This window comes from Manduca sexta, chromosome 20, assembly GCF_014839805.1.
Source record: "Manduca sexta isolate Smith_Timp_Sample1 chromosome 20, JHU_Msex_v1.0, whole genome shotgun sequence".
In the NCBI taxonomy this organism is placed as follows: Eukaryota; Metazoa; Arthropoda; class Insecta; order Lepidoptera; family Sphingidae; genus Manduca; species Manduca sexta.
In genome coordinates, this window is record NC_051134.1 from 15,521,666 (window position 1) to 15,538,738 (window position 17,073).

At 31.6% G+C, this 17,073-nt stretch overlaps 2 protein-coding genes across 3 annotated transcripts in view; both read left to right on the plus strand.

Moving 5' to 3' along the window:
* The window catches only part of LOC115449240 (glutamate-gated chloride channel), a 79,191-nt gene extending 69,232 nt beyond the window's left edge, over window positions 1–9,959 (plus strand). For both annotated transcript variants that reach the window (XM_037440737.1, XM_037440738.1), the window contains 3 exons: window positions 2,152–2,154; window positions 2,399–2,509; window positions 3,339–9,959. In XM_037440737.1, the coding sequence (XP_037296634.1) occupies window positions 2,152–2,154; window positions 2,399–2,509; window positions 3,339–3,485 (261 nt within the window). In that variant the 3' untranslated portion in view covers window positions 3,486–9,959. The remainder of the gene's footprint in view (window positions 1–2,151; window positions 2,155–2,398; window positions 2,510–3,338) is intronic.
* Window positions 9,960–14,414: 4,455 nt separating this feature from the next.
* LOC119189922 (ELMO domain-containing protein 2-like) lies at window positions 14,415–16,141 on the plus strand. Its single transcript, XM_037440741.1, is given in 3 exon segments — window positions 14,415–14,813; window positions 14,816–15,072; window positions 15,323–16,141. Coding segments are annotated over 3 exon segments (939 nt in total). The 5' UTR covers window positions 14,415–14,554; the 3' UTR covers window positions 15,746–16,141.
* Window positions 16,142–17,073: the final 932 nt, after the last annotated feature.

The following is a 17,073-nucleotide window of genomic DNA, read 5'->3' on the forward strand; positions in this document are numbered from 1 at the left end:
TTATATAATTCAAAGCACTTCCAATTTTAATTATTTATGGATATTGGGTATTAATAGCCCGAAATTCCATAAATATTCACGAAGGAGAAATTAATCTTTTATAGCCGATTTTTACGGATTTAAAAGCATTCTACGCCTTTTAAATATACTTGGAACATGTTCTTTTACTCAAGATTTACGTCTATTTTGTTTATTATATGGAATTCCTTCGTGAATAATATTTTTTAATATTTACTCTTTGCAATGTTTTCTTATTACTACTTATAACAACAAGACATAGCACCTGTTATTACAATTTTGTACAATAACAAATCGCAATGTCGTGTTGTTAATTTTCTCTTTCTTCAGCATGCCTCACCCTAATCAAACTAACCTATTTACTGCATGTATGTACGTTGTTCTATAAAACATTAGGTAAGCGACAATTCATTAAATCTAATTACCATGTTGCGATTGTACCACCGCATCATAAAGACTACTTTGTGTGGCCATTCAATTCTTTTATTTCCCCACTTCTAGTTTATCTTCATATTAGCCTATCATAAAATTTTACAGGTTTCAGACATTTTTAAATTAGAAAACATTGCAAAGATATAAAAAATAAGTATATTGGCAGTGAGATTTGAATGACAGTAACGTCCCTTGTAATTGTGGTCACGACAAGCTAGTCTACGTTCATGATTGCACATCTCTAGACCATCTGTCACGAGTGAACAAACTGTGTGTGTGATGTGTTCGCAGCGACTGCCCGCAGTCCTGAGCAGGATAGGCATTATACTGGCCAGCCCCTTGGTAAGAACGATCGCCAGATTCATTGGCACTGATCCGAACATTACACTGTTGTATTTCTTTTTTGATCATACTTTACATCATTACTATGAAAAGTTATATACTCTTGTATTATACAAATATAATTATTAATATCTGATTGTATATTTTCGGTGGAAGCGCAAGTGTTACTTTTTAATGGCGATTATTTTCTCCCTTTTAGGAGATATCCCAATTATTAAGAAAATACCGAAAGTGCGCCTTTCAACAATTACATAGAATAAATAATATGTAGGATACTATCGTACGCGATAATAATTTGTAGTAAGTGACATGACAATGCCCACTTACTAAAGAAAAAATATATATTTATATAATATCTACGTGTTACAAACAATACTTTTTGTTATGTTTTTAAAGGAAATTGTTCTCAAAATAAAAATATATGAAACATTAAAATCGCGAATTAGAGACACAAAATACTTTTTATAGGAATCTCTCCTGTTGTGAAAATAATTACTAAAATTAACACTAACGTTTCCATCCTGTATGTATCCAGTTTGGAAACAAAACAAATACATCTCCAAATCCTTATATCTTTTTTACAATAAACGGTATTTTAATAATATTTTAACAGATTTAATAAACTAAGTTGAATACTAAAAAGAAATATAAACAGACACTTTCTATGCTTCGGCACGGTTTTAACTGCATGTTATTCCAATTTCTACCAGCTTTTGTAGAGTGAAAAGCTTTGTAGCGGTATGTACTCTTTTTTATTTATATTTATACAAATGCTTTTGAAATAAATATGATAAAATATATTCAATTAAGAACTTAGTTGTTCATAAGCATGTCATAAAAAATACGTATGTATACTTTTTTTTAAATTAATTACCTTGATGCTTTTTTCTAATTGAAGTAGATTCGATATAGATGAAAATCCATTTTATTACAAAACATAAATTTCAATATAATACAGTTACTTCAAACTCACGTACTTACCTAATGCTTGTCAGACATCAGACAACCGAAAATAAGGAACTTGCCTCTTACGGTGCTTGTAGAAAGTATACACAAGTAGGTACATCGTACATTACAATATTCTGCTTGTTTGAAAAGCAGTGTCTTAAAGCGACATTTGCGTTAAACGTTAGTTCAATCTTTATCACGCTTCGGCTATAATCAGTATCCATTTACCTAGGAGGCGGTGGCATTTCTCCAATGGGCAAAATCTGAGACCCCACAACCGGAATGTAGCGGCGCTGTAAGTGATGTCACTGAAACATCCAACCAAACCATACGCCCCCACATCATCATCCGATTCTGATATCACGAAAACTAACACATCATTTTATTTAACGCTGCTTCGGATTACTTCAGCCTGTGAGTATATTATATCATACAATTATGATCATACGGCATACCTGTACGTAGAGTTGAATACGGCCGTCCAGCTCATTCGGTTAGTTTTTACCAAGTACCTAGGTACACTATCATGCTTTTTGTAATGTGTATTTTGAATGATTGCGTGCTGCCGCTACATACTGCATTACGTACCCAGTAAACTGTAGATAAGCCTATCGGAACCTTGTTTAAGGACCTAAATTATTATCGTATAACGTTATAGGGAGACAAAAAGCGGGAGTCGACAGGTGCGGCCGATTTAGTTTCGTGTACTGCCTGTACAGGAGCTCCTGGCTCATGTACGCACACTGCAAACAATGGCGGTGTATCGGAGGTAACTGAATTACTTATTTTTCAATTACTTTTTCATCTACATAATAAAATGTAAATAATAACACTAGCTGACTGACAAAGAAGGCACAGCTCAAACCAAAGATTCTAGAAGCATGAAATTTTGCACACAGCTCCTTTAAATAAAGTACTTACATAAAAGAAGAGGAAAAAAATTAAAGAATATTAGCAGTTCTCGAAATTAGAAAATATATTTTCATAGATGAGTTGACTGAATTTGAATTATAATTAAGTACCTATAATCAAATTACATATAGTATGCAACAACATTCCATATATCTAACCTAGTTAGTTGAAAAAAAATATTAAGCTTGCATAGATATAACCACTTGCAAACTCATTTGATAATAAATGAAACAAAGGAAAAGGTGATAATTTTTTCACTCGTAACGTCGAAAACTACTAACTGAATTCATTAAGAGATTACCCAGCTTTGCATGTTTCATGATATTGATTCACTTCAAGATTGAGGTAACCCCATAACCTATTGTACTTACTAACAGTAACTGGTTACAATGTACCTACATAAAGGTCAGTTCATTATATTATTGCCACTCTCGTTCAGTGTGGAAAAATATACTCACTGGCGCGTTTAGTTAATATAGACGGGTTTGCATTAGCACCTTTTCCCTGTATTCTATTGAACCTATATAATAAAATAATAACACTGGCACGATTCATTTAGTTTTATAACCAAAAATATATGAAATAAAAAATAGTTTTATTTTAATGAAGGTATAATTCATCAGCCTAAATAAATCACAGTATTGGCTTACAGTATCATCATTCATCTGCAAATTAATTTCTTTCAGCCATGTTTCGTCCAGGTCCGCAAAAAAGAACCGCCGCACCCAATTCGAGTGGCGAAGACCATCGACGTCATCGCCCGAATCACGTTCCCCACCGCTTATGCCGTGTTCCTCATCTTCTTCTTCATTCACTACAAAGCGTTTTCTTAATGCTGCCTCTACTTTACCGCTGCTACTGGCTTTGTGTGAACGGATGATGATTGCGTGTTTTTATATTTCGTATTTACCAAGATACATATACCTATTGTACCAGTTCGATATACACACACTGCAATATTTATGACGAGTTGACGTCAATGATTTGTGAATAAACTGTAGTGATCGTAAGGGACATAATATTATGTATGATCATGGAACATGATGCATTGTCGAGGAACTGTCGCTGTAGCTAACGATTGTCGATTGACGGTACAGGCATGCGAATTTTCTATGAGTTTCAAAAAAATTCGAGAGAAATTATTTATACTTCAGTGCGTAAAACTACATGAATACTACATGGCTATTATTATATAAGTCAATGAGGGATCATTAGCCACGTAAATGCTATGTAAATCTCGGTATCTATAAGATTCAGCGCTCTCTGGCGGGAAGGCTTGACACAGAATATTTAGGTAACGAATAGTACTTTGCCCTAATATTATACCATTACGGTTGAAATTTCATGAATAATCGTTGTGGCTAAAACAAGGCCTCGGTGCGCTGATATCAGCATGCTTTATGATGCAGTTGAATAGCAATGGCCGTCAGTATGCGCTTGCATGTAGAGATGTATCTCTCGCCATACCTTCCTGCCAGTGTGCGCCGGTCCCCAGGAGTCCACTACTACGGTCATCGCTATTGAATACAGGGTGTTTTGTAAAGCTACATGATAGCAAAAAGCAAGTGACATGGTATATGATTGTCACCTAACTAGAACAACTACAGTTCTATAAGAATCAATCATGTATTACTGACTCTTCAGGAACGAGGAAGGGAAGACTTACTAATTTTTGAAACAGTAGATGGACCGTGGACCTGGCTCATTTACGCTTTAGACAATCTTGGCTACGGCGCAGCCCCACTCATAGTGATATGTTATAAAAAATCTATTTCAAACTTAGAGATATTTAGTACAGTTGTATTTATTGCTTTTAAGTTTAGAAAATTACTATAGTAAGATAGATAAAAGACATGACTTTTTATATTAATTAGGAATAATCACAATAGCTCTTAGTTTACTTTTGTCACGTACACCTGCATGATGCATGGGATGAATAATGTTCTCGACATGGGCAGTGTGCAATGGGCAACGGCCATGTTGTTCTGATTTGTAAGTTTACGTTAAATACTCGTGTTGTAAGAAGTTATGCTCGTATGTAGATGCGTAGGTAAAGCTCAAGTCGTTATATTTTTTTAATTCTAATATACTCGATGGCGTATGAGTTGTCACTGAATTTAGAGGTGTATGCTGTTTAAACAATATTATATTGTTTATTTAATGTACCTAGTTATAATGTGTTCGTACCGTTTGTTTAACCTCGTACCATGAACATGCCTTCTATTTGTGAAAGCATTATTTTTGCCTGAATAAAATCTAGTGATTAAAAAAACTTGGTGTAATGTGCCGCTGGCTGTAAATATTTAATATGAATTACACCTATTGATACGTAAGGTTGCTGTTGACATAAATTTAATTAAATTGTAACGAGATACTCGTGATAGTATCTAAATATTGTGCTGTGAGACCATACCGTCACCTTATATGTTGCGTAGGTAGATCGATGCTAAGTTAATTATAATTATTATACCTAATGTTAATCCTTAACTCACCGTAATAATAAAACATAGCATTCACGTAAAGCTAGCTGCTGTCCTTATAGTATAATATATATTATAAACAAGCAAAGCTCTCCGTCTGTGCGTATGTTAACAAAATTATATATTTTGCAATCAATTATCCATTTTGTGAAAAATATTATCGCATTAATGCCGATATGTATTCGGTACTTACACACTCAATATTTTCTTATAAAATATATTGTCATCGACAGTATGCCTTTGGCTATAAGTGTGGACCAACGAGTCTAATGTTTTGGATATTAGATTTTATATACGAAATATTAAATACAATAACAATTAAGAAAACACGTTTTGGCTGTGCTTAAAACACAAAATGATTGTAATAAATTATTAAATAAAAACAGGTATATACGTAGTAATTACTAAGTATATACCTATATATTGTGTAAATTTAAAACGCCATACTTGTCAGGTAAGTTCACAGATCCCAAGAAATTACACTCATCACATACCCAACTAAACTAACGGTTGAGATGCACGAAAACTTTTGTTACATCGTACTACTGAATATTAATTTCATCAATTCAGTTTATAGGTCGCACAAGTGCAATTTAGCGCTAACTTATTATTATTATTAATTATATATTATTATTAACTAATTCTTATACTGTTTTTTTTTTAAATATCTAATTTTAATAATATTTAATCATTAAATCACGGCTAACCAATATTAACGTGACGTATCACATCTGTACATTAATTTCTGGAAAATATCAAATATGTCTACATTTTTACATAAGTTAAGTAGTGCGAATTTGGACATGATATCAACAAATACAAATGAGTATTTTGTGAACTTGGTATGTAACAGTAAAATAACCATTATTTATACCAGTTTTCATAGTTAAATGTAACAGAATTTTTCGTGTATCCGTTACTCATATCATTAAATATTTTTTGCCTAAGATAATAAGTATTATGATTTTCTTTGCATGTATGTTCGTATAAGTTAACGCTTGTTTAAAGGATAGATATTGTATATTATCCGGGCTCAACTCTTGTGCATTTGTTAACTAACGAGTCAATTTTACCTAAATTTTCTGAAGTATATAATATAAATTCGAATGGTGCGTTTCTACTATATAAATAAATTAACTATAAAGTATAAAGATATTTACGTTCGGCAAACAATATTAATGTTTCCGTGATATATAAACTGTGGTTTAATTGTTTAAGATCAGAAATTATTTATAGCATTTCTTTGTTTATGTTTCTTCAATTAGTATTTTCTGGTCTGAGTTTAAATGAAAACAAATGTATCATTTTTTTTACTTAGTACTTACTTCAAAACTAAACCTGTATTTTGTATTTGATTAAAATTAACAACGTTGCTAAATATATGTATAATTTTCCAGATACTTATATTCAAGTTTTAACAGGATTTCTTAATTTATTTCATTTATAAGTAATTCTAACATGTCAATGGCCAATTCTTACTCCTTGTAAGAATAAAACGAATTAAATTAGATTAGTCAAATTAAAAATGACTTTAATAAATAAAGACTTAAGTACTTACAATCAATTATGTGGACAATGCAATGCCATAAACCGTGAAATACAATTATAATTGTTGATAAAGGTAAAATATTATTAAACTAATTTATATAATCATCCCAAAATTTACAAATAACAATTTCAATTATAATATGGTTCTTTGGGACTAAGGCGGTGGCGAAAGATTAAAATATAAATTATCGTGCAAATCCTTGGCTGATTCAAATACTGCCTTATAACTAAGTACTTATAGTAATTGAAATATTTGATAAAATATTGTGAAAGGGATATCTCCACTACAGGTGATGTTAGAAATAAAGCAATCACACGTATACCACTTAATCTGTATGAATATTACGAACCTTTACAGATAAATAATAGAAATATGTTGAGATTAGAGAGTGCTACAGGGCTGAATATCCAGTGAATAACCAACTCTGCAATGAAACCATGTCTTTATTTAGATATATGTCATTGATAATCTTTATTTATGAATTGTTATTATATTTTCTGGCTACGTAAATATATAACTTATATTTAACACAATACCACAGAAATAAAGCTATAATGTTGAACGTAATATTATTTTGCTAATAAACAGTCTTGATAAAAATCTCGCAATTGCACTGTCGGCTATAGGATCGAAGATCAAGATAGATGTGCCTAGTTTAGTTCTGTAGTACTCCTGTCATGGTTGTTATAAAGTCCTTCTATTATTTAAAAGTTTTAAAGGTTAAATATATATCAAAACTTAGAAAAATATACTTATGTTTAATGCTGTCGTCTCTCTGTGTCTATATTATGTGAATGGCGTTATACTAATAAGTCCGTGTTTTCACAGGATATAAAATCAGTTTTTTTTAACTAAATTCACTGACCTAAATCAAAATTTTTACGTTTTATTTATTTTGATAAAAAGTACTTATTTACAATAAACTGAATAATTTTATTCTTATGAGATTAGTATACAAATCAAATGACTATGGGAAATCTTTATTTGATTTTGGTATTTTTTTTTAAAGTCAAGTGCGTCACATGCACTAGCTTAGCGGACCATACGTTGAGTAGAGCTGGCCGCACCGCGCAATGGAGAATTTCTTGCATCAAGTTCGTAGGACAGCACCGAGTACCTACGACAGGTTTTAGGATAAAAATGAAATCAAATTGATATAGGAGGTAAAAACTATTATTTCCCGTAGAAGATACGGACTTATCAAGTCGCCTCTGAGGATAATTTAATTATTACCGTTCAATGAGATTTATTATATTGTTTCCTTCCAAAAAATGAAACAAATTATAAATTTGCTAAATATTTTATAATACCTATCTAAAATATAAGGTAAAAATAACATATCATTCGCCTTATAAGGTCCTTCTTTGTAAGTATAATATTATATTTTGCTTTTTCTATATAATGTTGTATAAATACTTATTTCATAAACTTAAAGGCTACTTAATAACTTAATATTTCATCGTTGAAACTTATGTCCCCAAAAAATAAATTTATATTATCTAATATGTTTTTGTAACTATGTATCTCTACTGTCTTTATCGTGTAACCTGCTCTGTCCGTATTTAAGTTCCTATCGTGTAATAATGATACAGGTATACTTAGATTGCTTTCCTTTGTTTTTTACTCGGTGTCACTTTATCTTCTTTATATAAATATCAGTATCACCAACAAGTCTAAACATTGCATAATATCAACCTTTATTTTATATCATATTATTGTAATAATGTCAAATTATTTGACTAGAAATGCACCAATTGTGATTTTAGACTTTATTAAATACAGCTAAAGACTGTCAGACTTAATTAAATACAGATAACAATCTGCATAACTTATAATCTCTGTACCTATATAATATTATAAATTGCAACTTATTATTTACTGCTATATTCTTAAATAACATTCGGAGTATTTAGACGCTTTTTCACGAAAATACGAAATTGTTTTTATTTTAATCCGAAATATGCAGCCGGATATTGTTAATAGCCTAGGTAGGCCAGACATCCGTACATACGATTAATATCCGTCAACTTCTAACGACAATTGAAATCAGGGCCTTTGCTCTATTGAACCTCCACACTCGATCTGTTGATCTTTGCCTTGCTCATTGCCTTCCATGATTAAGTAAATATTCTGGCCACGTAGTCCGCCTAACCATGTCACCAACCTACTCTTTTTTATTCACGAATTACTCAGAGCTACTTGTGTAGACCGTTTTAGTCCTTGTCAAATAAAGTTTCTAATCATATTACCTACTCAAAGTAGGTACTTAACTCAAAATATAGCTCCGTTCTACCGTTCGCAACTATATTGTTTTTAAAGACTTACTCCATGAGGAATTACTATGACTCGACTCCCTGGATCATTATGATGTCACTAAACTGATCTATCTAAGGAAAATTGCCTTTCGCCTTGTTTCGTAAATGAGCGTCTAAATATAATTGTAATTATTGCCCACTCATATACTCGTATAAGAATCGCTTGCTAGCACTACCTAAATTTGTAATATTTAAGTTTATTGTTGTAAAGATATCATAGTTGATGAACATTAATATAATGTTTAGGTAGTTGTCTCAGAATATATACTATTTTTTGCAGCATATTATTAGGTTTATTAAGCTTTAAAATACGCACTTGACTTTGGGCAGGCTTATGATAATTGAGAGAATCCTAAGCTTATTAAGTATATTCCAATACTTGCTATACTGTGTGTCAAAATTACTAAAGTTGAATTTATTACTAACAGATAGTAGAATTATAAATATAAGGTGTCTGCCGGCAGATTATTGTCTTTTAAAAAATCAAAAATAATCAGCGATTGAAAAATTATATGATATTTTAAGAGTTTAATAATGCGGATTTTATAATTGGGAGAGGATAACCAAATGCTATCCAGTAAGCGTTATAACTCCTCCAATCTGACGCACATTTTGCCGCAGTCTCCTTATCTAAGCAATGAGGTTTGTCATGAAAAATTTTCTTGTCAACCATTTATTTGTTGTCGAGAACTTAGTGTATACTCTAAAAAAGAGTTAATTCCACAAGAAAAGGTCATAATGGATCAATAAATCAAATTGTTTGGCAAAGGCATGTCATCAAAGCGACCGCCGATTTTCTCAGGAACTCTATATAAGCCTCAAATGAAAGTAAACGGTGCGGTCCAGTTCATTGATTAATTGCTATAAAAAATGTAAAATATCTTTTCTATCATCTTGCTATGGTTCGAATACAATGCGAATTTATAGTCAAAATTGTGCCTGCGGACACTCTATGTATCAAAAGGAAATAATAAATACTTACAAGTTTTTAGAGATGGATTTATTGTTATAGTGCCTAATGTATCACCAAACATGCGAATGCTTGGATACATGCTTGGAACACCAAGATTATAGGTATACTATGGTAAGCACTTGTCAGATCTAGAAATGTTAATAAATATTTACCCGCTTACCAATTATTTGTATATTCTGTTTGGTTTAATTCCGGAATTTGTTATGTATAGTGTAAGGTATACCTACTTCACGTATTATAGTACAAATGCCGACATTATTATTTGAACGTTGCGTAGATCAACATTAAATAACTTTTCTGGACCTGACTGGTGAAATACACAAATATAAAAGTTTCGTATAGAATGCACAAGCAAACTAAAAAAATACTTACCTTTATTATATTTAAGCGAACGTACGTAAGTAGGTACCTACTAAAAACATTAAAACCCGATTAGTAATTTTACAAGAGAGATTTGAATGTACCTAAGTAGATTATTCGTTAAATCTACTGCGTATGTAAGTCGTAAGTTAAGAAAATATTTTATAGCTGACAATATTTATTTACAGTATTTAATAATTAATAACAACCGCCATAAAGCCCTAATCGGGTTTTAGTGAATTTAATATCACGAGATGTTTGTAACGTAAATGCAAATATAGAACGTTATAGCATATTAATATTATGGATATAATGCATGAAAAGACATTAGTGAGAACATATTTTAAGTAAAAGAACTAATAATTTATTTTTAAATGCAAATAAATCGAAATTTCTGCCACCATAACGAAAACTAATGCTAAATCATTTGACTTCTCTATTTAAGTACATACCTCGTGGCCCGTACCTAAAATTACCATCAGTCTAAAAACTCATATCATTGCCTAGTTAAAGTTAGTCATCAGTCATATTTTACGAAGTAGACGAAGAAGCCGCTAACAAAAAATACGTAGACATCGGTCGCAACTCTGAGAATTAAAAATTAATTTGGTCTTCTATCTAGATATAATAATTTGCGGCGTATTGTCTGAAACTAGTTGCCCCATATACCGAACTGCTTTATTTCATCTTATAGTTTCCATCTTATAGTTACAGAACTATTCTTAATCTGTGTCTACATGGTCATTGTTTTCAATTCACATACCTACATACAATAGTGTCTTTTAATGACACAAAATGTTATAGACCCGTTTAGAAATACCTGATGACAAACTATAATATAAGTAATGGTATTATTGTAAATCTTTAAAGACTGTTAATATATTTGATTTCTCGTTAATGGACTCATAAAGAAACCATGCTTTGAATTAATTATCGAGAAAGCTAAATGAATCTTAAACTGCTCTAGAATAAAGATTTAACCAGTTATGAATCAATGTATTGTTATATATTACCAACCATAGTGTGCTTGTAATCATTGGAGAAATGTTAAATATAAAGATTTATTTAATTTAATACTTACAATATAACGAGTTTCTTTTCAGAATTTATTATACTGTACTTATAAGAATCTAATATTTGTGACTTTAATGTACCTAGACATGCGTGTACGTAATTTCATTCCACTACTTTATTCTGAAATAAGTATTACTATTACCTAGGTATCCAGTTTACTAGTTAAATTCTTTTAATCAATATTATGTTTTGGGAAGTGGAACAATCATTCATACGCTGAATGCAGAAGACCATTTTTGTAGGTGTCCAATTATTTTCTGGGAAGGTCCATCATTTTTTCCGATTTCTAACGCCGCAGGCTGACGACTGACTTATCGTGAAACGTTTTGCACTGGTTCACGTTCACTGATTGGTACGTTTGTGCAATTATATTCCTCTCCTATAAATAGTGGTGGCCTTAGGAAGTGATGAACGATGAAAATTAACTTTGTGGTTATATTCTCTTTGGGTGCAACTCCCCAAAGCCTCGCGCATGCAAGGAGCACAAAGCAAAAACATTATTTACACTCCTTATCATCAGATCAGGTAAAGATGCCTCGCAAAGATTTTCCATTCCATCTCCCATAAGTTAGGCCGCTACTGCCTATAAATTACATATGTGTACTTAGCAGGTTCAGTTTTTTAGGTCCGAATATTTTGTATGACGTTTTATTTTACACACAATTTAGCCGACTATCGACGATTAACGTTATATTACAAAATGCCTCACCTTCTATAATATTATGTTTCAGCGACGAATCATGAAACGCATTAATTTACTTAAATAAATAAAAATATAAGAATCCAAGCTAGATGCTACGGCGATGCTTGCATTAGATGGCATTTGTGACTAGTCAAATAAAAAAGATCACGTTTTGAAAACTTAGGTATGCCAGGTAGGTAGCTAGCCGATTGAAAGTGATTATACCGCATTTAGCTGGAATGGTGTTGAGATATTTATGAGTAAGTTGTATTAATACTTACGTATATTTTTCGCTCCTTGGCGCCACTAGGCCAGCTAAAGTACCTATATATTTGAGCAACATGTGTAATGCAATTGGTAGTCAAAAAATGTTTAGACAAAGCTTCTAATATTTTACGATTATTGTAAAACCTTAAAAAGCAATTGATAAGTTACTAAATTAAATAATATCTTCGTATTCTGTGAATATGTATTCCAAGATAAAAAATCCGTCATGATACAAATAAGTAAATTAATAATTATGTGTAGCTAAGAACAACATTAAATATATATCTGTTTATACCAATTGTTTTATAAAATATTTCCGATGTAAGTAGATAATGTCGTTAAACTGTAATAATAACGCTACCGAATGTTTTATTTAATGGTATTTTTATAATAGATAGCACTTCATAATGTAATGGAGTCTATACCTATACTAAGACCTGGCCCTATTAGGTATAGTTCACCAAGTAAACAACAATTTCAAACATGTCACGAATATGTACTTAATCCCGACTGCAGTTTTTATCAGAGTGCTAAGTTATTGTTGGTATGGTTGCAATTTCACTTATATTTAAATTAGTTTTAAATCTAATCGAATATTGCCTTTGTAAATAATTATATCGTCAGCGCGCTGACTGTTATTTGTATTGTACGCCATTGTAAATAATTTTATTGTAAAATTTATGAATTAAAATTTTCATCAAATAAAACACAAATTCGACATAATAATTCTCAGTTTAATTTAATTTAAAGTGCCTAAACAATTACCTAATGGGTACCCATATAATAAAGTTATTTTCAACAATTATATTAATTACAAGTAATTTGTATAAGTACATACAACACAATATTCCTATTCTAAAGAAGGCTGGTGAAACAGGTAGACAACTTGCTACCTAACTTTAGAAAGGCGTCGTTTTAAAACGTGCACGGTGAACTGCGGATACCTAAGTATATGCGGGTAATAACGACTTCCTATTTGAACAACTCTTCCTAATGGACTACGGGGTAGAACCCATCCTACTATACCCACTCGACGATCTTTCTGAGTAGATGCCACCACGATATCTATTTCTGCCGCTCAGTTGTTTAGCAGCAATCTGCATGCGCTGTTGTGTTCCGGCAATAGAAACTCATGCAAAAATAGGAGGTGCATTCATAATAAATGTGGTGTTTCCATGATTAAACTCTCTTAACAAATATCTAAAAGGACCCGTAACCAGAATACGTCCGTGTAATTTCTATATAAATAGGAAGTCAAAATAGTTCTTCGTATCTAATACCTACCAGTATTAGGAGAATCGTGCTGGGTCATTCAGGGCTCCAGGCTCCAGCTGCTAGAGGGCGCCACGAACGAGAGAGATGTACTTAGATCTTATTTTTATTCTAATCACTCTCAAACGCATATATTATAACAATTATATATGACAATGTAACAAAGCAGAAATTAAATAAATAGTCTCATATGAAATCAGCCTAATTAGCCACAACCAATTGTTTTACATTAATAGAAATTTGAGGAAAAGATAAATCTCGAGATATTTTTTTTACAGTAGCCTATTTTTTTTTAGCATTCAATTCTAGAAAATGGATTGTGTTTTTATGAAGCACAGGGGCCTTATTCTCTATCCCGCACGTTATTTTAACAGTGCGTAACAAGCACGTAACACAACGCGTCATGTTTAGGACTATAGAAATTTGACTTACAGAATACCATTCCACGCACATTTCTCGGAGATAACATGACACGGCCGCGTTACGCGTTTACACTATCATACAGAATAAGGGCCCAGCACTAGGAGTCAGGAATGTGTAAGTTTTCTAAAATTCCTATTTTTGGGAAAGTTTGAAGGTGTAAAATGCTGTAGTCCAAAGTTTTCGGCTGAAGGAGATCTATCCATGGCTATAAATAAATAAATAAAATAAAGTCTAACATCATTTTGGCGAATAAATATAACTCAGAACAAGAAGAATATAATCTCAAATTGAAGTTGGCATAATGTACAACAATTGCCTTCAGCAATTGCCATAAAAAAAAATTTATAATGACATTTGTGATTTGACACATTGTACAAAAAAAAAAAGAAAATGTAGTCATGACAACAAAAATACTGAAACAGTGAAAACCATCGTGAATACTAATAGTTTTTTTCATAGTTATGATTTTATCTAATTACAAGAACATCTAAAAAACAACGGGGAGAAATGATAGTGTTTAATGTTTGGTCACTTCTTCAATGGTATTTACGACCTATAATTAAATGGTTATTGAGGAAAACAACCAAACTGTGTGAACTTCAAAGAATATGCTACGGTGACAAAGCTGGTGCTGCAAGGACTTGCAATGTAGAAAAGTCATTAATGTTGTCACGAACCAGAGATGTACAAGAAGTTGTTTCTTTCTTAGATGCTGTAGTTTTAGAAAAACGGTTCACTCCGAATAATTTTTACAGCATTCTTGACCCTCTGTGTCTATCATAATAAGGGTAAAAAAGATAAATCCTAAATTGCATGGTTCCTTCATCGTGTCATTTAGACGATGTTTAGAACAAATATGGAGTTACAGAAGCTTAGTAAATGAAATAGAAGAATTAAGAAAAACACAATTTGATAGTAACAATGTCGAACATGAAGAGAAATTGGTGAGACTATGGTCACTTTTGGTCCCTCAAGAACCATTAGAATCCCGCATCACAAAGCAATGGCAATACATAGGGTTTCAGGTACGTTGTTTGGTTTATAAACTATCAAGTGCTCTTCAGTACTATTTTATATCATATCGACGGGTTAAAGGTTAATTGATTTAAGCGACATTTTTTTCGAAAAAGTTTAACTATATTCAAAAAAAGAAAATCATGCTGATTTTAAATATGTATGAAACTTAGTCTCACAAAAATATGTTGCTCAAGTCAATTAGCCTTTAACCTGTCAATAAAATGAATTTGTATATACACTAATTTATCTATTTTGCAGGGTGATGATCCAAAGACTGATTTTCGTGGTATGGGACTTCTTGGATTAGAAAACTTGTTGTTCTTTGCATCAGCATATCCACAGGCGTCAAGCCATGTACTTAGTCACTCTCAGCACCCAAAATATGGTTATACATTTGCAATAGTTGGCATTAACCTAACATCAATGGCATATTACCTGTTGAAAGATGGATCAGCTAAAACATTTATGTTTAATGATAAATCATGTCTGCCTAGCGCAACACTGTTTCACAAGTTTTACTGTTACCTATTTTATGAGTTTGACAAAATGTGGATAGAATCTAAACCTCAAAATATTATGGAGTTCTCTATGATATTTAAAAAATTTGAAAATGCTATTAGGATAGAATTGGCTGACCCAGCTTCAGTATTTAGGATAAATATTGAAGTGGATACAGTGTAATATTAGTCAAATTATACAAGTAAGATTTACTGATGCATGATTGATTTATTGAATTTCAAAATGCTTGTAGGTTTGTAAAATGCTTTATCATTTTATATTAGACTATGTTTTATGACAGTAAAGTAGTTTAGGAAACATGATTTAACTAAAATGATAGAACCTGTTGTGTCACCCATTTTCACAACTTGGCACAGTTTTTTTGATTGCCTTCAAAAGTACCCTTTACTATTATTACCATTGGAATTACTCCTATTTAGGATTTGATATTGAAAGCATTCTTAAAGGACTCCATTGATAAGCTCATGCTATCTAATAACTAGTGTGCTAACTTTCAAAGGCTATAAAGTTGAAATGTAATACTATATAGCTTGCGTTAAATATATTTTTATACACATACATATCCTTTCAAGAAAAATGGATTTAAAAGCATATATGTTAAAGGTCTTCATATATAAGATAGGAAAGAGTGCAATATTTATTTTTTGTGCTTATTATGAAATCAAAAGTATAGTCAGGTACAAAATTAGTTGAACAAATTCAAAATATAAATCACACAATACATAGGTTTTTTTTGTGTGTGTGAAATAAAGTAATCCCTTTTTTTGTGAAGATTTTCTTTGAAATAATAAAAAATTGTGCAGGTGATTTGAAATTTTTAATTTGTCTGAGTACTTATTTGGGTATATGTAGATACATACAAGCTTTTAAATTTGAATTAATGTAAATGCCAGCATAAAACAAATAATAAAAAAGGACCCAGTGTGAGCCAGTGCTATTATTTGACTAATTGGAAGTGGCAATACAGAGCCAATTACCATTTTACTAGTTTCTAACAAATAGTTGCCACACTTGTATGGCTGTAGATAAACTAGATACATATTATAACAATGGCAAATCGTTATTGGATATGCAACGCAATGTTTATACTACTTGTGACTACTAATCTATTATGGTGGCGTCCTGGGGCGATTCGCCCCTGCCGCGCGGCCCGACTGTGCCACGGCATTGATTTCTAGGTAATTGGACCTTTGATTGCACTTATTTTGCCATGTCATTAAATTAAGGAATCTTAGTTCAATCTTGTGTGGATGCTTTGTGTATCGTTATGTACCTATAGGTGACATAAACAAAAAAAAATAACAATTAGTCACGTATCAATCTTAGCGTCGATTTTATTTAATAGATAAAAATTTGTTTGAAATTCGTACTAATTAGGTATTGATTTTAAAAGGTTTATTCTTACTGTTAGTCGGAACTCTGAAGCTTGTGATTAGGATGATAACTGAAATCGGCCATAAGTGATATTTATTTCCTGTAGCCAAAAAATG